Here is a 25,240-nt window from a genome sequence, read left to right on the forward strand (position 1 = left end):
TGTGGCGGCTGTGTCCACCAGCCGTTTCTGGACCGGCCTTCCTCAGGAGTGAGCCTTCCAACGGTGGAGGCGCTGCCTCTCGCGTGTGAACTGACCCTCCCGTCCCGGCACGGCCCGTGTGTAGGCAGCCCGGACTGACACGCACGGGCTCCCTCTCCTGGGCCTGCAGCGTGGCCGCGGGGAAGCAAGGGGGCTCCCGTGGGCCTCTGTGCACACTAGTTCGGAAGGCCCAGCCCTGCCTCCTCCGTCTACTCCCCCAGGAGCCTGGGATCGTGGAGGGAAGCACGTCACCGTGGGAAAAGGATCCCCGAGGGACTGGCCAGACCCTCTTCTGAAGATCATTTCTCAGGGTCACAGCCTGCAGCCTTTGTGGGGAGCATGGGCCTGGCCACACCTAGACACACGCCTGCTCTCACACCTGCTCCCACACTCGCGTCCACGCCGCGCCGCTCACGGCAGCCCACACCTGCACCCGTACTTCGATCCCTAACCACAGCCTAAGCCCCTGGCTACTGGCGGGTGACAAGCAACAGACCTCCCTGCCATCAGAGACGCAGCGGTGTCCCCACCCCTGAAACTCCACCGCCCAGAGCCCAGATGGGCAGAGTAGGCCGCGGGCTTGGCCGGGCCCGCCCTGGGGCTGCAGGAGGGCTTGCGTTCTTGGGTGCCCCGCTTGCCACTTTGGGGAAGGGGCAAAATTATTGGCTCCTGGGCTCCCTGGCCTGTGGGTTCCCCATCCTCTGAGCTCAGGCTCTGGCTGGGGCCTATTTGGTGCTCCGGTGAGTGGGTGGGCTCGGCTTCCCCAGGCATCTCTCACCGGGGCACCATCCTCAGGCCTTGGTGAGTCTTCCTGCCCGCCGGGGCGCACACCCGCCCTCCCCGGCTCCTGCCCCTGTCCCTGCAAAGTGCGCGCCTGTTGCCCTGGAAGGTCTGGGTGGGATCCACCCGCGCTGGGTTCGCTCGCCGAGCTATGGGGTTGGGAGAAGTGGGAAGAGGGTCCTCTCTGTGGCCTCGGTCTCCTTGTGGGTGGGAGGTGAGTCCGCGAAGGCGGTCCCCACGTGGGCGTCATTGTGGCCTCAGCCTTTGCAGGCCTGTGGTTAGTCCTCCCCTCAGAGTGGCCACATCAATCGTTTACACACCCTCTCCATTTCTAAGCACGTTCCAGGAAAGTCTGCACCTCGGCCGGCACCACACAGGGGAAGGGGCTGGGACAAATCCTTCCTCGGCCAGTCCCGACTGTCTGCCCTAAGGTGGACCCTACCCGCCACCCCGCCCCGTCTGATGCGTGGTCATTGCCTGAAGGCCCCCTGGGTGTCGGGGAGATCCCTCTGGTCAGGCAGATGCGGGGGGTGTGAAACAGGCAGCAAATCCCACCAAGCATCAAGCCCTTGGCAAACATGGGGAGATGAGTGAAAAGGGCGCCTGCCTTCCAGGCGATCCTGGGGACAGGTGCCCCTCCCCAGCCCAGGACACAGGCTGGGGGAGAATGAGGGGAGAGTGCCAGCTCCTGGACCCAGGACGGGCCACCCCGGCTTCTCCGTGGTCTCCAGCATATTCCCCCATGCGGCGCCCAGAGCAGGGATAGGAAAGCCTCCCCAGGAAAAGATGGGGCTCAAGGGGCGAGCCGGTACCAGCCCAGGTTCCTGGCTGGGGGAGGGGGTGGGCAAAGCCATGCCCTCCAGCAGCCTGCTTGTCCCCAGCGTCCAGCACCCCCTTCATCCAGCCTCGTCCTCCCCGCCCCCTCTCCCATCCTGCCCTTCCCCCGTCAAGCATCCAGTCCCCTTCTTCTTGCCCCCTCCTCCCTGTCCCCAGCATCCCAATCCCTTCCTCCCTGCTCTGGTCCCCTCCTGCCACCCCCCACCGACTCCCTGAGCCACCCCAGCCCCCACAGCCCTGAGCCGCTGTTTCCATCCTCTTACTTGTATGGCCGCAGCCCCCCACGCGCACCTGGGCATCATCGATTCTGAACGCCCAGCGCCCGGGCACGCCCACGTTGGTGGTGGTCTCCACCTCGACCATGTCCGCGGTGCGCGAGCCGGGGATGCTGAAGTAGCGCCGCCCGTCACCCGCATTGAAGCCAGCCTGGGGTGGGGAGAGTGGGGGGCAGGCGCCAGTCGGGTCCCCAGGCCCCTCTGAAGCTCCTGAGGCCCACGTAACGCCTCCCCCCCGCCCCCCCCGTGGCCAGGGTCAAAGAAAACACGTGGGGGGGGCAGCTTTGTACCCCTGGAGCTTTACAGGTTTAGGGGTACCCCTACCGCCCCCCATGTCGTCCTTGTCCCGATCAGCAACCTCCCAGCCAGATCCTGACCCCAGCCGCCAGTCCCTCCAGCCACCAACCTTGAGCACTGGCGTGCTCCCCACACACACACCTGCGGGGCTCACTCCCTTGGAGTCTCAGCTCCCATAAGGACCAGGGGCCAGGGGCAAGTGTGAGCTCAGGAGAAAGTAGGTGGCCCGGGAGGAGGTGGGGGCCTTCACACAGTGCAGGAGCACTGGCTGGCCTTGGGGACTTGCACTTGACCACGCCCTCCACACTTAAGACTTCCTGCTGGCCACAGTTCTGTGGGCCACGGGCCAGCCCCTAGGACAGTCAGTGCACGGAGGACCACTGGCCTCTTCACGGTACTGGCTGTGTGCAGGGAGGGTCTGCCCGCCTTGTCAGCTGTGACAGGCGTGGCGGTGGGGAGCCGGGCCCCTACCTGGGCCGCGATCCCTCCCAGGCCAGTGGTGTCACCCCCGCTGCTGGCGTGTGTGCCCGTGGTCCACGTGATGGACTCGTAGTTGAAGATGGTGAAGGAGAACTTGCCGTCAGTGATGAGCACGGTCTGGAACGTGTTGACCTGCCGAGGAGGGAGGTCTGAACAGGGCTCTGCACCCCAGTGTCCACGCCGCAAGGCCCTGCCCCCCTCCGGCATCCCTTCGCGCACTGTCATCATCCACCGGCTGTGTTCCCGACTAGGTGGTCAGCCATCTGCCGTCAAGCTGATGGCCTCGTCCCCATCCTCCACCGTGTCCCCAGCGTCTGAGGCCCCGGCACGGGCCAGACCCCCAATATCTGTCGCCTGGTGAGTGAGACACACCGAGGGGTCATGAGGGCCCACGGACGCCAGGAGCAGCCGCTGCGCCCTGTGGTGGCTGGGGCACAAGGGTGAGCGTTGACTGGGCCAGATCCGCACCACTGCCTTGTGTGAAACAAAAAAATGTAAAGGGGGGTGGCGGGAGGGAGATAAAAAAAGGAAACAAGAAAAAGTGGTCTTAGTAATTCTTGTTTTCCATGGAATTCTCTTCCATGAAACTGATTGAGCAGCATGTGTAGGAGACGTTATTTCAGATCGGGCAGGGAGGGGGGCTGTTTAAAAAGTGATCTCGGGACTAGTAGGAAACTCTCTGAAAGAGGATAAAATTAGAGCTTTACATCTTTACCTCACTTTAATAAAGCCCACGTCAAGTAAGGTTATGGATGGAACCATCAAAGCCCTAGAGGAAAATATGGGCACTCGAGTCTGCAGAGCTGCGTCGGGGAAGGACTTGAAGCATAACGTTTGTCGACCGTGAAAACCAGAAAGGAGATTTATATGTTTGACTACAGAAACTTCTGTGTATAAAGAGTGCCGTAAGATCACACTGAATAGCAAACGGCAAAGTGGAAGATGTTTCTACAACATAGGTGGCCGGCGAAACTGTGGGTGTCTTTAATTCAAGCACAACTTGTACGGGCCAGTAAGAAAAAGACGAGAAAGGTGACCGAATTGGCAAGGGTCGCGTGAGCAGATGCGTTACAGCAGAGCGTGACCGCCCGGTCACACTGAACAGATTCGCCAGCCCTGGACGCCAAAGGCCTGGGAGGAAAAGGAAAAGGCCTTCCCCGTTTGCCCGTGACGCTGGCGAGGGAGGGGAGCCACGGGCGTCCTGCTGGGCCCAGGGAGACCGCGCGGCCACACGTGGCTCACTCGCATGTCTGAGGCCACGAGTCTGAGAGGCACGTCAGAGCTCTGCGGGCAGCGGCCTCCCTGCTGGAGCCTCGTGCCGGGAGACGGTCCCCGATCTAGCGGGGCCGCACGGTGCCCGCCCGACACGGTGGGGCCTCATATGGTCCATCTTCTTACTTCCGTAAGAATGAGCAAGAGGGAGACCGAGTGCTCCCCTTCGGGATGGCAGACCCGGGGCTAATACGAGCAGGACGCCGCGGCCACGAAGGCGGGAAAGCCGAGGGGGGACGGAGGGCGAGACTACGGCCAGCAAGGCCAGCGGCGGGGCTTCGCGAGCTGCTGAGGCCCGGCGTGCGAGGAGAGCGAGGCCGGGCGTGGGGCTTACGTCCCTTCCTCCCTTCCTGTCATGCGGCCTGTTCCCAGAGGAGGGCTTTCCGGGTCCGCCAGCGCCCGGCCCCGCTCCCAGCCCCAACTCAGAACTCTGAGCCCTTATAAGAATTCTTGTGTTGCCCAGACATTCGCACCCCTGGGCCCGGACACCGGAGAGCAGTAAGGTTTCCTCTGGCAACACAGGAGGGGCTCAGGAAACAGAGGGCACGGGTGACATCACGGTTTCCGCGATGCCGTGGGGAAGGCGGACGCTGTTGAGCGAACAAAACCACAAAACGGCGTGTTCTCCGTGGCTCTATTTATTTCTTCAAGTGGGTGTCAGTATACAATAGGAAGTGTTTACTGGGAGTTACCTCTTGGTGGTGGAATCTCTGGTTCTTTTTTTCTTTTTGTTGCACAGATGTTTTTCTTACAAATTGGTGATAAGAAAAAACAAGTAAAACGTAGCGAAAGATGAGTGGGCTCTGCATGAATGAAGTTCACCAGCGTGAACGCTCATCCGTAGTAATATTTACAGAAAAAGCCCGTCTTTCCCTGTTGACTGTCCTCCTTTTAGGAAGCGAGCGCCGCAGTCGCTCAGCGGCTGCGTTGCTCAGCGGCTGCCTCGCTCCGGGCGTGCTCGGTCCCCCCGCTGCTGGAGAACTCGGCCAGCGCTCTCCACCTGCGCTGTGTTCCGAGCCGCCGCTACTGGGGACCCCGCACCGCCATGCCGAGTGAAGACCTCACCTGTTCCCACCCTCTGCCCACCCACTCGTGTGTGTGTGTGTGTGTGTGTGTGTGTGTGTGTGTGACGGGAAACCAGGCCCTGCCCTTGACTGCTGTGCCCGTGCCTGTCCCCTGCAGTCCACTGTGCAGACACATCTATCCCTCGGGGCTGCTCTGAGCCTTCCCGTCCCTCGAGCCCCGGAGCCTCCTGTGGCTAAGCTGCCACCTTTTGCCTGGCACAGCAGTCCCACGGGCTGTGCTGGCTGAGTGCTTCTCGGCCCTTGGCGTCTAGAATGTGCCGCATAGGAGACACGGGTCCCCAGTGCCTTCGTCGTTTGGCATTATCGCAGAATAAAGGATAAAACAGAATAAACTTCCTGCATAACCTGTTGAGTTTCAAACCATTCCAAGAGGAGACTCTTCTAACACATGATCGGTATCTCCCTAGCGTGTGAACTCCTGTATCGGGGCATTTGGCATTTTCCTAGAGGCAGATGGGTTCCAGGGGGGTGGGGGCTGGGGAAGGTCAGGGCTCTGCCCTCCTCCAACCTGACGCAGCGACCCTGGGAGAGTAACTTCCATCCCTGAGCCCAGTTTTCCCCTCTCGGCCGTGCACCAGTGATTATGTCTGACCCACCTCAGCAGGGCAGGGTCCCTGGAGGGAGAGCCTGGACCCCAGACCGACGTCCTCCCTCCCCCAGGACAAAAAACTCACGGGGGAAGAGGAGCTGCCTCCAAAGAAGGTCACACGGTGCCAGGTGGCTATGAAGACCCAGGTGGCGGAGAAGTCCTGGAGCTCGGGGAAGTAGCGCCTGACATCCTCTGTGGCTCTGCGCAGCGTGGCAGGGTCAGTGGCCTCCCTGTAGTACACGTCACCTGCACGCCGATTGTCCACGTCTGCCCAGAAGGCTGCCACCACGCAGCGGTCCTTGGCGATGGGGAAGGCCGCGGGGGTGAACTGAGAGACCTCCTTCAGGAAGGAGACGACTCCGTTATTGTTCACCTGTCAGGAAGCCAGACGGGGGGCCAGTGGGCACCTGGGGACAGGTGGGCGGGCCCGGCGGCCTCCCCTGCCTCACCCGCCACGCGCCCTCCAAGGGGGAGCCGGCCTTGAACCGGGCAACCCTAGGACGGCCTGACAGTTCCTGGTCCCTGATATGGGACCCCTCGGCCTGTCCCATCCCCTTGCGGACAGGCTGCGCGCTCAGGCACAGGCTCTGACCTGTTTGCTCTACCTGATGTGCCGCACGGCGCCCAGACCTGGGCTGCTGCTGTGGGGTCAGGGAGCTCCCACTGTGGGCCCTGGCCTTGGGCAATTGGGGCGCTCAGGGTCCTGGGTCCCACTCTAACCAGGCACCTTGGGAGGCGCAGTAGGCTGCCAGCCTTGGATCCAGGTCCGGACAGGTGAGCTGGAGCCGTGTGAGGTGGGCTGAGGGGAGGCCGGAAAGGCCTGGATGTCTGGTTGGTGGGGAGGGTCTGTGCTCAGGACTCCAGACAGTAGGGAGCTGCAGAAGGCTCCTGAGCAGAAGGGGGGGTGGGGGGCGGCAGGCAGCGTCTGTGCGGTAAGACGCAACTGGTCCCAGTGCAGTTAGCCGTGCAACCAGGAGGCAGTTCAGCCTTCACCTCTCTGTGCCCTGGGTTTTCACCTGTGACATGGGGATAACACTAGCTATTGCCTCCGGGATGCTGGCAGCCTGGAACGAGTTAGTGAGCACAGAGCTGGGCCCTAGACTGTCAGGATTTGCTCCTGGGAGGATCGTGGTCAGAACTATGCTTTCAGAAAAGACTCTGGACTTGCCCTTTAGGTGAGGGTGGCCCGGTAACCCAGAGAAGCACAGCTCTCTTCTTAAAGGCACCGAGAGCGATCGAGCAAGTGAAGTATTTCAGGGCTTGGATTCCAAATTGAGGACAGGGAGGGACCGAAGGTGAGCCCGGCTCTCAGAGCTCCTTCCCGCCCAAGTGAGTGCACCTGCACACTGAGGAGCAGTGGCTGCAAACAAGACCTAAAGTTTTGCAGCCTCGTGGAAGAACAGAGAGAGAGACGTCAAAGCTCGGCGCTCACTCGGGGCTGGGGGTAAGCCCCCACACTAAGCTGGGTGAACTTGAAGTACACAGTCCTCATGCGGCCTCACGCTCTGCCGTCCCCTCACCCAAGCGACCCAGGGCCCCTCGAACTGGGACTCGGATCAAGGCTCAGATTCTCGGTTCCCAATGGATAGCATCCTGAGGTTCCAGAAGCAAAGAAAACCCTCTCTGGTGGAAGCTGGCATCACCTTAGGCCTCAAGCTATTCCTGTAAATAATTGTTCAAGTACAAAACCCAGGTCACAAAGATAATTGGGCACATAAGGAAACAAGGTACCACTCACAAGAATCAGCAGAAATGCAAGAAACATCGGATATCAGAATTATCAGACCAGAGACTATAAAATGACTAAGTTTACTGTGTTCCAAGTGCAAGCTTTAAATTTCTTCAAGAGAATGGCCAAAACAATCTTGAAAAAAGAACGAAGTTGGAGGACTTATACTTTCTGCTTTCAAAACGGACTGCAAAGCTGTAGCAGTCAAAACAGTGAGGTCTTGGCTTAAAGACAGAAATATAGACAAATAGAAGAGAATAGAGAGCCCAGAAATAAGCCCTCACGTATATGGGCAAATGATTTTCATCAAGGGGGGGCAACAGAAAGGGCAGTCGTTTCAACAAATGGAGCTGGGACTATTGGACGTCCACATGCAAAAGAACAAAGTTGGACTCTTACCTCACCCCAGATACAAAAATTAACTTAAAATGGATCAAAGACCTAACCGTGAGGGCTAAACATATAAAGGTCAGAAGAAAACATAGGATAAAAGCATCACAGCATTGGCTTTGGTAATGATTTCTTGGATATGACACCAAAGGCACCGGCCACAAAAGAAAAAAAAAAAAAAAAACAGACAAACTGGAGTTCATCAAAATTAAAAATATTTGTTTCTATCAGCAGAATGAAAAGGCAACCCACAGAATGGGAGAAAATATTTGCAAATCATGTATCTAATAAGGGCTTAATATCTTAAACATATGGAGAGCTCCTACAACTCAGTAACAACAACAAATACAAACAACCTGATTAAAAAATGGGCATAAGACTTCAATAAACATGTCTCCAGAGAGGATCTACCAATGGCCAAAAATCCCATGAAAAGATGCTCAACATAACTATCGTTAGGGAAATACAAACCTAAGCCACAATGAGCTAACACCTCACACCCATTAGCATGGTTCCCATCAAAAAACCTAGAAAAGAACAAGTGCGGTCAGGGACACGGAAAAGCTGGAACCCTTGTGCACTGCTGACAGAAATGTAAAATGGCACAGTCGCTGTGGAGAACAGTTGGCAGTTTCTCAAAAAATTGCAAATAGATATACCATATGATCCGGAAATTCTACTTCTGGGTATATATCTGTATTATTCGGCTGTGGCTGCCATAACAAAATACCAGACTGAGTGGCTTGAACGACAGAAATTTGTTTTCTTGTAGTTCTGGAGCTAGACATCCGAGATGAAGGTGTCGTCAGAATTGGTTTCTAGTGAGGCTCCTCTTCCTGGCTCGTAGATGGCTCCCTCCTTACTGTGTCTCCACACTGCCTTTCCTCTGTGTGCACACGAGAAGGGAGAGAGCTCTCTGGTGTCTGTCCCTCTTATTATCAGATTGGGACCCTACCCATACAACCTCAATTTACCTTCCTGAAGGCTCTATCTCCAAGTACAATCACCTTGGGGGGTAAGAATTCAACATAAGAATTTTGGGTGGGACACAATTCATCCACAATGATACTCAAAAATAATTGAAAGCAGGGTCTTCAGGAGATCTTTGTACACCCGTGTTCATAGCAGCATTCTGCACGACAGCCCAAAGGTGGAAGCAACCCAAGGTTCACCAACGCATGGATGAATAAGCCAATGTGGTCCATCCATACGATGGAATATGATTCAGTCTTAAAAAGGAAGGAAATTCTGACACGTGCTACAAAATGGATGAACTTTGAGGACCTTATGCTCAATGAAATAAGCCAGTCACAAAGAGACGAATGCTAGATTTCACTTATATGAAGGATCTAGAGTAGTCACATTCATAGAAAATAGAATGGGGGTGTCCAGGGGCTGGAGGAGACGGGGGTGGGGGCGTGTCTAGTGGAGACAGAATTTCAGTTTTATAAAATGAAAAGAGTCTGGAGGTGAAGGTAGTGATGACTGAACAACATGTCCTTAATACCACTGAACTGTACACTTAAAAATGGTCAAGATGTAGGGGCACCTGGGTGGCTCAGTCAGTTAAGCATCCAACTTCAGCTCAGGTCATGATCTTGCAGTCCATGAGTTCGAGCCCCGCGTCAGGCTCTGTGCTGACAGCTCAGAGCCTGGAGCCTGTTTCAGATTCTGTGTCTCCATGTTTCTCTTTCCTCCCCTGCTCATGCTCTGTCTCTCTCTTCTCAAAAATAAATAAATGTTAAAAAAAAAAAGGTCAAGATGCTAAGTTTTATATTACGTGTATTGTCCACAATATAAAAAATTGACTAAAGCAAAGTCTGGGACAAAAAAAATAATCAGGAATGGAAATTCTCTTTTTAATAAACCATTTTATTTTATTTTATTTTATTTTATTTTATTTAAAAAATTTTTTTTTATCGTTTATTTATTTTTGAGACAGAGAGAGACAGAGTGTGAACAGGGGAGGGGCAGAGAGAGGGGGAGACACAGAATCTGAAACAGGCTCCAGGCTCTGAGCTGTCAGCACAGAGCCTGACGTGGGGCTCGAACTCACAGACTGTGAGATCATGACCTGAGCCGAAGTCGGACGCTTAACCGACTGAGCCACCCAGGCGCCCCTTTAATAAACCATTTTAAAGAACTAAATAGAAATTCTAGGACTAAAACTAAGTAAATAACAAATTAAGAACTAAGTAGATAATTTAAAAGCAGATTTAAATAGATAATTTAAGAGCACAATTAAAGGAAGAATTAGTGAGCTGGACCTAGAAGACAGGTCAGAAGAAACCATCTGGAATTTAGAACAGAGACAAAGACATGGAGAGTAGAGAAAAGAAAAGAAAAGAAAATTTATGTGAAGCAGGAGGATGGTCAAATACAGGTATGGTTTGGAGCACCAGAGGGTAAGGAGGTATAAAGGCAATGGCTGAGAATTTCCAGAACTGATGAAAGACATCAGGCCTCATATTCAATAATCCCAGTGATTCCCTAGCTGGAAGAATTAAAATATAGCAACAACAAATGACTGCTGTAAATGCACATCAACGATAAGGAGACAGTTATAAAAGGAGAAATATATGAATTATCATCAAGGGTCTTTCCCGTAGAGTGGCAGCTGATTTCTCATAAGCAACAATGGGGACTAGAAAATGGTGGGATTGTGTCTTGAATACGCTGGAAGAAAATAATCTGCTTGCAGTTTTATACCCAGATAAAATATCCTTCATTACTGAAGGCAAAAGAAAGATAATTGAAATAAATAAATAATAAATAAGTAGGAACTAAATAGCAGACCCACATAAACAAAGCCAAGTCAAAGGGAAATGTAAAGTCAGAGATGCAAGGAGGGGAAAAGGGCAAAGAAGGTGAAAGAAGGTGCTATGAACTGAATGTATCTCCCCCAAATTCTTATGTTGAAACCTGGCCCCCACTGTGATGGTGTTAGGAGGTGAGGCCTGTTGGAGGAGACTAGGTGTGAGGGTGGATCCCCCATGAAGGAGATTAGTGTCCTTATAAAAGAGACCCCAAAGAGCTGTCTCTGTTTTTCTGACATGTGAGGACACGATGAGAAGACGCTATTAACCAGGAAGTGGGTCCTCACCAGACACTAAATCTTCCAGCCCCTTGATCTTGACTTCTCAGCCTTCAGAACTGTGAGAAATAGTGTTTGTTGTTTAAACTACCCAGTCTAGGGGCGCCTGGGGGGCTCAGTCAGTTAAGCGTCCGACTTCAGCTCAGGTCATGATTTCACTGTCTGCAGGTTCAAGCCTCGGGTCGGGCTTTGTGCTGACGGCTCGGAGCCTGGAGCCTGCTTCAGATTCTGTATCTCCCTCTCTCTCTGTCTCTCCCCCTCCTCATGCTCTAGCTCTCTCTCACAAAAAGACATTAAAAAAAATTTAAACTTCCCAGTCTGTGGGCAGCCAGAACAGATTAAATCATAGCAGCCAGAACAGATTAATCATATGTCATAATATGACATCATATATCATATCATAATCATATATCATATCACCATATATCATATCATATATCATAATCACTGTTTCTATTCATAATCATATATCATGATATTCATAATCATATATCATATCACCATATATCATATCATATCATAATCATATAATATGATAACAGATTTATCATAGCAGCCAGAACAGATTAAACCAGAAGGCATGAGAATAAATCTAAATGAACATTGACCATATAAAGAAATAATATAAATAAAGCTTTGTGTAGTTGTGTGAAAAAAAAATCTGTAGAATTAAGATTAATGATAATAGCTTATAAATTGGGAGAATACATAAGTGTTTGAAGGTCACTGTATTTTCCAGAAGGGTAAAGGCATTCACTTATTAGTGAATATTGGTAAGTAAAAATGAATATGGATAATCACCAAAAGAATAGAAACAGTGTATATCATCCTAACCGAGAGAGGGGATGTGACTGAATGATTAAAATACTTGATGTATAAGATGGCAAGAAAGGAGAGAGAAGGAAATATAAAGCAAGTGGGACAGACAGCACAGAAGATCTTAGATTGAACCCAGCTCCATCAGTAACACTTTAAGTAAAAATGAATTAGATGTTCCGGTTAAAATACATACTATCCAAATGCTAACCAAAGGAAACCTGGTGTAGACCATAAGGCAAAAAGTATAGCTAGAAACCAAAAGGGCCACTTCTTGATAATAAAGGAAGATATAACAAGTTTGCATTTTTACATGCCTAATAACAACGTTAGTTATCACATAAGTGAAAAAACTGACAAAAGGAAATAGGTCAATTCATAACCACTGTGGAACATTTCAACATACATTCCTTAGCAAAATGGACTAGGCAGACAAAATTATCTGGCAGAATACGGAAGATTTGAGCAATGAAAATAGTAAGTGACCTAATAGATAATACAAATATCTTTTTAAAAATTTACTATATACTGATCACATAGCAAGTGTCAACAAATTTCAAGGGATTGCAAAAAATAGTTTGTTCTCTGGCCACAGCGCAATTACACTCAAAATATTAACCCCCAAAAGGTAGGAAATTTCTATGTATATGGAAATTAAGAAATATAGTTATAAATAACTTGGGAGCGAAAGATAACAAAAGTGCTATTTAGAAAAAACCTGTGAGGGTGTGGGGCGCCTGGGCGGCTCAGTCGGCTGAGCTTCGGCTTCAGCTCTGGCTCAGGTCATGATCTCGTGGTGTGTGAGTTCGAGCCCCACGTCGGGCTCTGTGCTGACAGCTCAGAGCCTGGAGCCTGTTTCGGATTCTGTGTCTTCCTCTCTCTTTGCTCCTCCCCCGCTCGTGCTCTGTCTCTCTCTCAAAAATAAATAAACATTAAAAAAATTTTTTTAAATAAAAAAAAGACTCATGAGGGTGAGGTGCCAGCAAACTTAAAAGGGGAATTTATACCCTTGCATGCTTATCTCAGTGTGTATACTTAGTGAAGAAACCAAACATTTAGTAAATAATCCACATACAGGAAAGAAACGACAACAACGAAACAGGGGAAGAGAAAAACAAACAATTAAGAGCACAAGTTAATAAACTGGAAAACAAACACTGAAAAAGAGAACCAACAAAGCCAAAATTTGGTTTGTTTCAACTACCAGTAAAATGGATAAACTTCTGTTGGAATTGGTTAAGTAAAAAAAAAGGTGCTGATGGCCAGTATCAGGACTGAAAAAGAAAATATGGCTTCATACTCTGACACTCTCAAAAAAGATAACAAGAAGATATTGTAAATACCTTTATAATAACAATACATTTAAATTTTTAGATGAAACGAAAAAAATTTCTAAAGAACTGGGTTAAGAAGAAATAAAGGAGGAAGGATGTTAGCATAACAGAGAACTGACTTTCTGGAAGAGGACAGACAAGGGCCTCTGTGGACTGGGACAGGAGAAACTGAGAAGATGCCCCAGGATCTCAGCAGATAGTGTTCTCCACAAGTGAGGTATAGTGTGAGTCGGGGGTGGAAAGTGAGGGTGCCCACTGTCTTACCTGTAATAAAGCAGAGCAGTGAGAGCTAGGCTTGAAATAAGCCATCAGATCAGAACTTTGGTTGTTACCATGACAATGGGGTAGCAACCCTCTAACGCCCCAATGAAAAAGCAGAAGGGCCCTGATGACTGAGTAAAGATTCCCAAAGCTGAGATAAATGGTTTTAACAATGAGGATTTAGAGCATTTTTTTTTAAGGATTTAGAATTTTGAGGGGACCCGAAACATTGAAAGTCCATTTGGTTGAGCTGCGTGACTGACAACTGTAAAGCCTTGCTTATTGGGGCAGAGTCACTGTCTTCTGCTGTGTCCCTGGATCCTTGCTTCCTCCTCTATCCTGACTTCAGCTGCTTTAAGGAAAAAGCCACATATGGCAGGAGACTTCAGAGAGGGGAAGGACTTATACTTTTACAACTCTGGGGTGTATTAGTGTAGGTTCGTCAGTTATAACAAAGCTAGCACTGGGGTGGGGATGTTAATAATGGGGAGGCTGTGCATGTATGGAGGCAGAGTATATATGGGAAATCTCTATCTTCCTCTCAATTTTGCTGTGAATTTCAAATTCTTCTGAAAAAAATAAAGTCTTAGAAAAAAGACAACCCAATAAAAAATGGGCAAAAGACTTGAATAGTGAACAGGCATTTCTTCAAAGAAGGTACACAAATAGTGTAAAACACGCTCAGCATCATTAACCATCAGGGAAATGCAAGTCAAAACCACAATGGGACAGCACTGCACACCCACTAGGATGGCCGTAACGAAAACAAAGAGACAATGACAAGTGTTGGTGAGGGTGTAAAGAAAGTGGAACCCTCATACACTGTTAGTGGAATGTAAAATAGTACAGCCACTTTGGAAGAGTCTGGCAGTTCCTCAGATGGTTAAACAGAACATAACTACGCACGTCAACAATTCCATGCCAGGTATATATGCATGTATATCCAGGAGAACCGAGAACACATCTACACAGAAATCTATACGCAAATGTTCATAACGGCATTGTTCACGATAGCCAAACAGTGGAGCCAACGCATGTATCCATCAACTAATGAATGGATAAAGATAAATGGAATATTATTTGGCCATAAAAAGGAATGAAATACCCTTGCCACAACACGAATGAACTTTGTCAACATTATATTAAGTGAAAGAAGCCAGACAAACTAAACTGTATGATTCCCCTTCTATGAAATGTATGGAAGAGGCAAATCAAAAGAAACCGAAAGCAGATTTGTGATTGCCTAGGTCAGGGCAGAATTGAGGGGCTGGAGAGTGACAAGTGCGGGGTCAGGGTTTCTTTTGGAGGTAAGGAGAATGCTCTAAAATTGTGGTGATGGCCGAACAAATACTTGAAATATATGAAAACCCATTGCATTGTAAGAGAGTGAAAGGTATGGTATGTGAAGTATGTCTCAATAAAGTGGAAGGAAGGAGGGAGGAAGGGAGGGAGGTGGGCAGGGGTTGGGGCTTGGGCATCACCCGAAGCTAAAGGCCACACAAGCGAGCAGCTTCCCTGTGCACGCCACCCCCTCCCCACCCCCCACCCTCCCACCAGGCTTCTAGAGGCAGAGCATGGGCCTCTGACTCAGGGGAAGACAAACTTGCAGTGGAGACAGGAAGCTTAAGGGAACCCCATGGCCGGGATTCAAGTCCCACGGCCTCTGTGTCTAAGTGTGTAGTTGCTGCCTGCCGTTCCGCCGGGAAGGGTTGGGGCTTCTCCTTTCAGGGGCCGCTGTAGCTGGGAGATAAGAGGACACCGCAGAGCCCTGTCTTGCAGGCTCTTGTGCAGAAGCTGGTGGAGTCCGGGCGTGGCGGGCCAAGAGGCGCTTCCATGCAGCAGCTCCCCCTGCCCGAGGCAGGGCCCAGCTGGGAGCTTGCAGAAGCCAAGGTGACCCATGGGGGCTCATGACTCTGAACGTGCCCACGAGCTCGGGAAGGGCCCGACGAGCTGGGCGGCCAAGGGGAAATTGCACAGAGGCTAACGCATCTCGGTTTTACGTGAAAAAATGGCAGCTACCCCTGGGGGACCTCGTCTTTCACGCCGGTGCCCAAAGCAAAGGTGCTGGCTCAGTGGGCCCTCGAGTCACCCAGGGTCCCCAGAAAGCCTGTCTGGCTTGCCACTGCTCTGGCCGAGCTGGGGCCCGATGGTGTGCCCTGGGGGGCAGCAGCCTGGGGAACCGCCCCGGAGCCCCAGCTCTGGCAGGGCAGCCTGTGGGAAGGTCGGCCGGTGCTTCGGGTGGGATCGGACGCGGTCACCCTGGCTGAGGAGGGACTCTTGACCAGGCACGCCAGATTTTTACTGACCTTTGAGTTGCTGCAAATGGTCTAGCTGGGGGTCAGCACGCTGTCCCGCGAAGGGCCAGATAGTAAATGTGTTTGGCTTTGTGGACCACATACGGTCTCTATCACATATTTTTCTTTGTTCTGTGCTTTTGTTTTTATAGCCCTTTAAAAATATAAACAGCATTCTTAGCTCACAGGCCATCCGCAAACAGACGATGGGCCAGTCCCTAGGCTGTCCTTTGCAGACCCCTAGTCTGGTCTTGTAAACAAAGCTCTGCCGGAACGCCGGGGCGCCGCTCACCCCCACTCCGCCTATGGCCGCTCAGAGTTCAGTATCCAGACAGAGCCCTTCGGCCCGAAAGCCCCACATACTCGCTCGTGGCCCTCCGCTGAGAAAGCCTGCCATCTCTCATCGGGCCTGCTGCTCGGAAGGGCCCGGCCTGGCAGACGAAAGACGCCCACCTTTCGGGCCTACTAACGTGGGCGCACGGTGCGGCCACTGGATTCAGTCTGGGTCACTCTCAGAGGGGTCCACAGGGAGGAGCGTTCTCTGATGGCGCTGATGGGGACCAAGCTGCCGATGGAGGCCTCTCGCCGGCCGACACTGCCCCCGAGATCCCTCCTTATACCGGAAATGGCACCACGGCCACGGCAGGGACCCAGTGAAAGGAAAGGCCTCTGTGTTGCTGGTGCAGAAGCCCCTCCCACACACCGGGGTTTGTCCCCATGGAAGCTGGCCCACTTTCCATCTTGCCGAGAAGGACCGTGGGCCCCCAGGCCCAGCACCTAGGGGACGATGCTGCTGTGGCAGCCCAACCACCTGCTCCGGCCACATCACTGTCAACTTCCTGGGCCACTTGTGCCCGACAGAGATGCTCCCTCTGTGTCACAGGCCACTGAACAGCAGAACTGTCCGGGGACCATTCTATGCTTCCCACCATCCACTGGCATCGGGCCTTGCCGAGCTCTGGATCAGCCTCCCCAGACCCCACCCCAAAGACCTCCGCCTCTGACACCCCGTGGCCCTGGTCTGGGCAGCTTGCTCACTGAATGTGGCCGTCCCCCGCCAGGATTTGCTTCCTCTTGGTTGCCCTTGGGTAATGACCGGGACGGGAGGAGACTGATAGGGGGTTGTGCGGGCCTATTTTGAAAATTGGGGCCTACGCCCACACTGCTCCCGGACACGATGGTGCAGCTCCCCCTACCAATAGCAGGACAGGCCAGCCCCTGGGGGTGCCTGCCGGGTGCAGCCGGGCCGAAAGGGGCTCGGGGTTCAAACTGAACTCTGGTGCAGCCACCTGGATTTTCTTGGTGGACCAACACGTCCCTAGGTCCTGGAGACCCAGGTCACTTGGTTGCGTACCCCCTCACTGTCATCTGTGGTGGTCCACGGGGGCCGAAGTAGGGGTGTGATGAGTCTATATAAATTTCACTCAGATGCCCCCATTGCTTTTTTCCTCCTAAGGCCTGCAGGTGAAAGGTCTGTGTGCGAGCAGGTGATGGGTGGGAGAGAAGGCACGAGATACTGAGATGGGCACACTGTGCAGGCAGAGACCCACCTGGGCACCGGCAGGGGCCACCTCAGGCCCGGGGGCTCGGGGGTCAGAAGCAGTGACGATTCTTTCCCCCTGGATCCGGCACCTGGCAAGGCAGGGAGCACCGTGACCTGTGCTGGGTTTGCACCCCTGCTTGCAGCAGAAACAGTGGACATAGCCAGTCACAAACTATTCTGCTGGGCCTGACTCCCACACATGTCGTACGACCTCGTCTAGGCCCTTCAGACACAAGCTCACGCTTGGCCTTGGGTTATGTTGTGTGTGGCGGGCAAGGCCACGAGAGCCTGGGGACACGGCCCACAGACCTCAGGCAGAGATCTAGATCAGGTTAGCATCAGATCCCAAACCGTGGTGGCCTGTGCCCCTCGGGGGAGGGTGAGCCACGGAATGTCCCTCCACGGGGGTGGAGATGAGGGGGCCAACCGTGCCCCATCGGCCTGAGACCGAGGGGGTTCCTGGGCCTTCCAGTGCCGAGACCTGGAAGGTTCCGGTAAAGCAGGATGAGATGGTCGCCCTAAGGGGAATCACCTTTTTGGCCCATTTGCTGCCCCTGTAATTATGGTGGTGGCACCAGAGGTCAGCGGTCCGAGCTCCTCGTGTGGGTCGTAAGGGGGAGTAGCCTGGTCTCAGGCCGCACCCTGGCCGAAGTAGCCCCTGCCAGCCTCTCCGGGACTCACGCACAGCCGGCTGCACCTGCAACCCGGCGGCGAGGTGCAGTCCACACCGCAGGGCTTCACGCTGCTGCTGGGAGCCCCGTGGGGGGCAGCCCGCGGGAAACGCGTCATGAGGCAAATCACACAGAATCGGTCCCGGCCTCCGTGGTCCGACTGATCAGATTGACTGTTGGAATGGCAGACTCATGTGAAAATCTGAATTGGGCCAAGAACGTGTGGGGCCGAGGAGGCGGACTGTGGAGAGAGGCAATCTGCCACGGGTCCTCAGCGCCTTCGTGTTTTTGTTGGGTATGCCAAGAACGCAAGGCTCCATCTGCCGTCCCCGGGCTGCGGCTCGGGGTTGTGTTTGCAGAGATCAGCTTGAGGGATGAAGTGTCTCCCTTGTGCACAGAGGGCAGGCTTCCCCAAGCTCAGTGTTTCTTGGCCGTGACACAAACCCACAGTGGGGGGAGCATGTACCTAGACCCCTGTGTTGCCCCGTGGGACTCGGGGAGCAAGGGACCCTGATGCGGATGACTGCTCTGTGCTGTCCGCTGCACCCTGGGTCTGTGCTTCTGACCCAGGAGTCTAGGGTCCTGCCAGCACCGCCCCCCCCCCCCATGTGAAACAGGCTAACATGAGCCAGTAAGGAGGGCACAGCAAATCCTAGGCCTTGACAACTTCACGTTAACAACCTTGAAATTGTACATAAAATGGAAATTTTCCTAGAAAAACACAACCTACCAAATGCGAGGAGAAATAGAAAACTTTTAAAAATATAATCGTTAAAGAAATTTGAATCGGCACAAAACTTTCTCCCAGGAAAGCTTGCTCCAGACGGCAGCCCCAGTCAGTTCCAGCTGACATGTAGGGGGTAACTCCAGAAACACACCCGCCCTTCTAAACAGAAGAATCACTTCATGAGACGGGCACGATCATGACACTGAGATTAACAGGGCCAGTTCGTGCAGGAACAGCAACCAGGCCAGTTCCACTCACCGAAAACGTTGCCAAAATCTTCAATAAATTAGCAAACTGAATCCAGTGATGTATGAATAGGATAAACAGTTCATCATTAGCAAGTTGGATTTTTGTGAGGAGTACAAGCTTGGCTTTACATTAGAAAACCAACTAATTTAAGTAATTTAAATGATCCACTTAGCAGAGTAAGGGAGAAAGTCCTATAATCACCTTACTAGGTATAGAGATGGCAGTTAATAAAAGTCAGCATCCATCTGGGATCAAACTTCTCAGAACACGAGGAATGTAAGAGAACACCCTTCATCTGATAAAGAGTGTCTTCACAATAAACAAGAACAAACATCATGTTTAGTGGTGACATACAGACTTGGTTTCTGAGACTGGGAACGAGACAAGGAGCCTTCTAACACCATTTCCACATTGGAGACCCGAGCCAACACAGCAAGGCAAAAAAAAAAAAAAAAAAAAAAAAAAAAAAAAAAAAAAGGAATCAAAAAGTAAAGAGATCAGACAGGGAGGAACACAGCTGCTATGAGTTGTGTAGGATACGAAGATGGTTGTAGAAAATCTGAAAGAATCCCCAAATAGTTTAGTAAAACTGATAAGAGGCTTGGTTCGGCTGTTAAATATAAAATTAGAAAATGTAAAAAAGTCAACTGTGGTTCTACACACCGGCAATAAGCAGAAAAGAAATGAAAGAAAATGCACCATTTACACTAGTAAAAATATAAAGCGCTTAAGAATAAGTTTAACGGGAGATGCACAAGACTTGTCCGCAATCACTTCTAAAACTGGATTGAAAACATTCACGACAACTTAGATAAATATAAAAGCACACCGTGTTCCTGAACCGTATGACTCAATACTGTAAAGATACCAGTTCTCCCACGCGGATTTATATACTCAAGGCAGTGTCAAAAAATCCCAGCGAGTATGTGTGTGTTCGTGTAACTTGATAAGCCAATTCTAAACTGTAAATGAAAATGCGACGCCAAGAGTGACCATGACTCTCTCAAGAACGAGGCAGGTGCTTGCTGTGACAGACACTGAGGTCTCCCACAACACCGCGGTAACCTGGCGATGCTGGCTCAGGGACAGAGAGTCAGGAGGCAACCCCACACGCAGGACAATCCGTTTGGACAGAGGGGGCGCGGTGGAGCCCTGGGAAGGGGGACAGGGTGGTTCCTCTTTTGTAAGATGGGAACCCGTGTACCTTCGATCTCGTGCCACACACGGAGCCCAGCTCCAGGTGCGTTAGACGCCTCAGTGTGAACAACAAAACAATCCGGCAATAACACTGTTGGAGAATATATTCCTGACTTCTGAGGGTGGTTTTTAAAATCCAGCACAAAAACTTCTAACCATAAAAAGAAACCTGGACACATTCTATTACATTAAAATTAAGAACGTCTACTCACGCAAAGACGCCATTAACGAGGGTGAAATAAGGTGCAGAATGGGAGGAGAGATTTACGATACTTGGGACCTGGGTTTGTCAAGCACTCCCCCAAATCAACAGGAAAAAGGCAACTGTGTAGAAAAGAGGGGAAGGACTTTACAGATGAGGAAATCCAACAGTCGGCGAACACGCACAAGATGCGTTCAGCCTCGTGGAAGAGAAAGGAAATTAAAACCGCATTAACGCACCAGTGCACAGCTGCCAGATGGGTAAAAGCGTCGGCTAGGGTGTCGTGCGGTGGGGACGCCTGTCGCCGCCACATCTAATGAAGCTGAAGACGGGCGCGTCCCCCGGCTCAACGCTCTCGCTCTCGTGTGAGACGTGCCCTTGTGGACACCCGGGTACATGTTCCAGAGTTTCATAAACAGCCTTGTTAAAAATAGTCTAAAAGTAGGAACCCCAAATGTCCCCCACGGTGCAGCAGATGAACCACTTGTGATCTCTTCACGTAATTACCGGCAGTGACAAACCAAGACGCTCTGCCAAACGTGGGTGGGCGAACGTCCGCACGGTTTGGAGCAAAGGAGACAGGTGCAAGAGAACGGGCTCCGCGTGCCTCCGTCAGACCGAGTCTGCACACGGTCTTAGGGGTGCATGGTGGCGGGGTTGGGGGGGGGGGGGGGGGGGGGGGGGGGCATCGTCACGGGGGGCTGGGGCTAGGGGCTTGCGCTGCATTTGTGCCTTTGTGGCACACGCGTTTAGGAAGAGAGCTAAGGGTGAGAAGTCACAGGTGGGCAAGGTGACTGCGGATGGGACAGAGGCCACTGCAGCAGGCACCGGGGGACCCTGGGTCGGGTTGGAGCTGCGGGCAGCTATGGGCCACCTGCCGGGGTGGGACTGGCCTGCACCTCCCTCCCTGCATCCCTTAGCTGGTCTGCTCCCCACTGTGGCTCCTACAGACAGACCACTGAGTTTCCTCCTGTCTTTGAAGTCCAAGTCCAGCCCCCAGGTGTGTGTGTTGTGTGCCCCCATCCCACACTGACGCTGCCCGCCTTCCCCCCCACCCCCCGGGTGTGGGCCTGGAGCCCAGGGGTCCAGGAAGGAGGCAGAACAAGCCGGCCCTGTTTCCCTGCCAGGGCAGGGCCGGGCCAGGACCACAGCCGAGAAGGCGGTGGGGGCCCAGGGGCTGAGCAAGCGGGCTGCTGGCAGGCGCTGTCACCTGGACAGGAACCTTGTTGGACTTCCTTTCCCCAGATGAGAGCATCTGCTCGTCCGGTGAGGGTTTGGGGAGTGGGCAAGCTGGACCAGAGGGCTGGGTGTGGCGGAACAGAGCAGGGAGCTGAGGGGTGCGGGGAGCCGTGTGGCCGCCGCTTTCCACCCCACACCGGGGTCCCTCCCCTCCTTCAGGGTGGGGCAAATGCCGCTTCCCACAAAATTCCAATTTTATTATTATTTTTCTACGTGCAGTAGTACTTTATGAAACATGCGATGCAAACATGGAAACTGAGGAGAAAGGATTAGGCCCAGACTCCCCCTCAGATGCCCCCCTGTCGCCACGTGAATGTCCTAGATGAATCATTTAGGTCTGATCCGCACCTGTGACTTAGAGAAGGGGGACCACCAGCACTATTGAGCCACTGAATCCCCAGAAACGTGGCCACGGGCCTGGGTGTTTGCTGGAGCCCGGGGCCTGGAACGGCCACCCCTCACTGGCTGGCCGTGAGGATCTGGGGCCAGATGAGGGGACTGCCCAGCTCACTGGCACTCTCACAGAGACACAGGGAGACCCCAGGAGCAGTGGGGACAGGGGACCTGCTTGCACTGGTCTGCAGGACCTGTTGCTCCCAGCCCCTCCCTGCAGACCCCGCCGGCCAGGCCTCCCTGCAGCCACCCTGTGGTGTCCCTAAGCCAGGCCTTGGGGTCAGTTCTCCTCTCCCACACAGCGGCTGTCTCTCTGGTGTCCAGGCACCTGCTGCTGAGAACAAGGCTGCCCCTGGGGGTCCCGGCCCTGGGACCTGGGTGGGACTTGCACACGGGCTACCTTGTGAGGCCTGCGTGGAGCACAGAACCGAGTGCAGGGGTGGGTGACTGGCAGTTGCACCCTCCACGCCATCCCCCTGCACTCTCCTGTCCCAGGCAGGTGCAGGAGGCCTGCGGTCAGTCAGCGGAGGGGGTGTTTCAATCCCCTCTGAGCTGGCTAGTGGTCCTAGGGAAGGAATTGCTGGTGGTCGCTCTTAGGGAGGCCCCGAGGCCACATGTAACAGGAAACCGCAGTGACTCTGTGAACTGCAAGGTGGCCCTGGGGTGGGGAGGCCCCTCTTTGACCTGGGGGAAGGGCATGTGTCTGTGTGCATGCGGGTATTGTGTGTGTGAGTGTACGTGTGTATGAGTGTGTGTGAATATGTATGTGTATGAGTGTGTGTATAAGTGTGTATGTGTACGAATGTACACGTGTGTACGAGTATGTGTATATATATATGAATGTGCGTATGTGCATGAGTGTATGTGATGAGTGTATATGAGTGTGTGTATAACTGTGTATGTATGAGTATATATGTGTGCATGTATGAATGTGTATGTGATGAATGTGTGTATGTGTGTGTGCATGTGATAAGCGTGTGAGTGTGTATGTGATGAGTGTGCGTATGAGTGTGTACATTGTGTATGAGTGTGTGTGTATGAGGGTGGATATGTGATGAGTATGTGTATGAGTGTGTATATATGAGGGTGTATATGTGTGTATGAATATGCATGTGTGTGTATGTGTGTATGAGTGTACGTTTATGAGGGTGAATGGGTGATCATATGTATGTGATGAGTGTGTATGTGTGTGTATATATGATGTGTGTGAGTGTGTATGTATATGAGTATATGTATTGTAAGAGTGTGCTTGTGTGTATGAATATGTATGTGTATATATGTATAAGAGTGTGTGCATGTATATGAGTATGTATGAGTATGTGTGTGTATGAGTGTGTGTATGTAATGAGTATGTGTGAGTGTATGTGTACAAGTGTGTATGAGTGTGTTCATGTGTATGAGGGCATATGTGTGTATGAGTGTGTATATGTATGAATGTGTATGTGATGAGTCTGTATGTGTGTATGAGGATGTGTATTTGTGTGTGAATGTGTGTGTGTGTGAGGGCGTGTGGTGATTGTGTATATGAGTGTGTACCTGTGTGTACATGTGTATCAATATGTACGTGTGTATGGGTGTGTATGAGTGTATAATTGTGTATATGTGTGTATGTGTGTGTGTATGTGTGAATGAGCGTGTATGTACGAGGATGTATATGAGATGAGTGTGTGTATGACTGTACATGTGCATGAGTGTTTGCATGTTTATGAGTGTGTATTGTGATTGTGTATGTATGACAGTGTGTATATAATGAGTGTGCGTATGTGTGTATGAGTGTGTACATATATGAGCGTGTATGTGATGAGTGTATGAGTGTGTATATGCATATGAGCATGTGTGTGTGTACGTGCATGAGTGTGTGGCTGTGTGTAGGTGATGAGTGTGTACGAGTGTGTATATGCACATGAGCGTGTGTGTGTGCCTGGGTGTGCAGTGCGGTGTGGGGGCTGGCCAGAGGGCGCCCATGCCTTTTCTGCAGGACCAGCCCCCTCCCCCCCCCCACGCCGCCTGTTGAGAAGCACAGAAGGACAGCACCGGTGGCATTTCCGACTTGGATAAAACCAGGAAAGAGCGGAAATGTCCTGGAGAGCCTCTCGGAGGCGACCTGCAGCCCAAAGTATGTGACGTGTGTTTGGCGGGTCCCTGAGCCGGGAGTTTGAGGGCTCGCCAGTGCCACCCTTGCTGGGTGGAGGGGCTGCTCTGAGCGGGCCAGGCAGGCCTGGAGGGGAGCCAGAGACCCCCGAGGCCATAGCACCCCTGCTCTGCAAACATCAGATCCAAACGGGCGGGGCCCTGGTTCCTGCTTTGACTTCTCTGCCAAAAATAAAACAATAAAGCCCCTGAGGCCTTTTATAAGCTTGTTTTGAAAAATGTAGGCATGTTTTTTATTTCCTGGCAGCTTTCTGGGTAATTAGGATTCCTCCCACGGCACAGTTGGGGGCTGGAGTCCGGCTTGCAGGGCAGCAAGTGGGCAGGGCCCCTGGGGCTCCCGGGCAAGGTCAGGTCTGAGCCCCGGAGACCCAGAACTTGCCGCACGCCCAACCCAGGAAGGAGGGGAGGCCCGCCCCGGGCTGAGCCTCGGCAAACAGGCAGACTCAAGGGAGCGGCCCCAGGGCCCACTTCCGGGGGAAGTGCCCCCACCAGAACTGGGGCAGGAGGGAGTCCCCCCGAGTCTGGGACAGCAGAGTTTGGTGTTGGAGGAGTAGTCCCTTCTGCCCCCACAGGCCCAGCCCGCCTGGATCTCGGGGCCCCGGGACTGGGCTTCCTGCCGTGTTCTCCCTTTCCTCTGTCCTCCTCCAGGGCCGCCCTGTGGCCACCCTCTGGTCTCCTGGGGGAGCCCCACAGTCCAGGCCCTTGTTCCCCCACCAACAGAGGCTGCCTCTCCGGGTGTCCCAGCAACTGTCCCTCCTTTATCCTTGTGTAGATGGCAGCTCCCGCCTCCCCCTCCCCGGCAAAGCCTCCCCCCGCCTCTCCTCTGGTACACCAGGACCGGGTGCCCCCCCAGGGCAAGAGCCCAGCTCCCCAGTGGTTCCTGGACACGCCTGCCTGTGGAATACAGTCCCACAGCATCTGGGCACCCTCGCCCTCCCTCGGCATCCATTACCAGCCCGAGCCGCTGCCTCCCCGTCTCTCTGGAGACCATGTTGCCTTTCAGCCTGGTCCACTCCTCAGATACCGGGGCCCTCCTTTTGGACACCCTGCACCCCTGGGCCACCCTGCATCTCTGTGACCACCATGGGGTCCACTGTCATCCTGCAGCCACCACAGCTGGGGATGCAGCTGCTGTGTCCCTGCCCTCCACTCACACTCACTTCTGGGGACAGCAGTTGCTCCTTCGGGACCCCAGCTCCACCCCAGACCCCATCCCCAGCAAGCTTCTGAAGCTGCCTCTGCCCATGCCCCCTCTGCCCAGAGTAGCCAGCAAGGCTCGAGGGACTGCGTTTGGCT

General features: G+C 52.7%; 1 protein-coding gene across 1 annotated transcript in view; it reads right to left on the bottom strand.

Annotated features, from left to right (window-relative positions):
• SNED1 (sushi, nidogen and EGF like domains 1) overlaps positions 1-25,240 on the bottom strand; it is an 87,007-nt gene that overhangs the window by 56,164 nt on the left and 5,603 nt on the right. The window contains exons 2-4 of the mRNA XM_049614449.1: positions 5,740-6,027; positions 2,700-2,840; positions 1,920-2,082 (exon numbers count right to left, since the gene is read on the bottom strand). Of these exons, the coding sequence (XP_049470406.1) occupies positions 1,920-2,082; positions 2,700-2,840; positions 5,740-6,027 (592 nt within the window). The remainder of the gene's footprint in view (positions 1-1,919; positions 2,083-2,699; positions 2,841-5,739; positions 6,028-25,240) is intronic.

The sequence above is a fragment of the Panthera uncia genome, assembly GCF_023721935.1.
Source record: "Panthera uncia isolate 11264 chromosome C1 unlocalized genomic scaffold, Puncia_PCG_1.0 HiC_scaffold_3, whole genome shotgun sequence".
NCBI classification, from domain to species: Eukaryota; Metazoa; Chordata; class Mammalia; order Carnivora; family Felidae; genus Panthera; species Panthera uncia.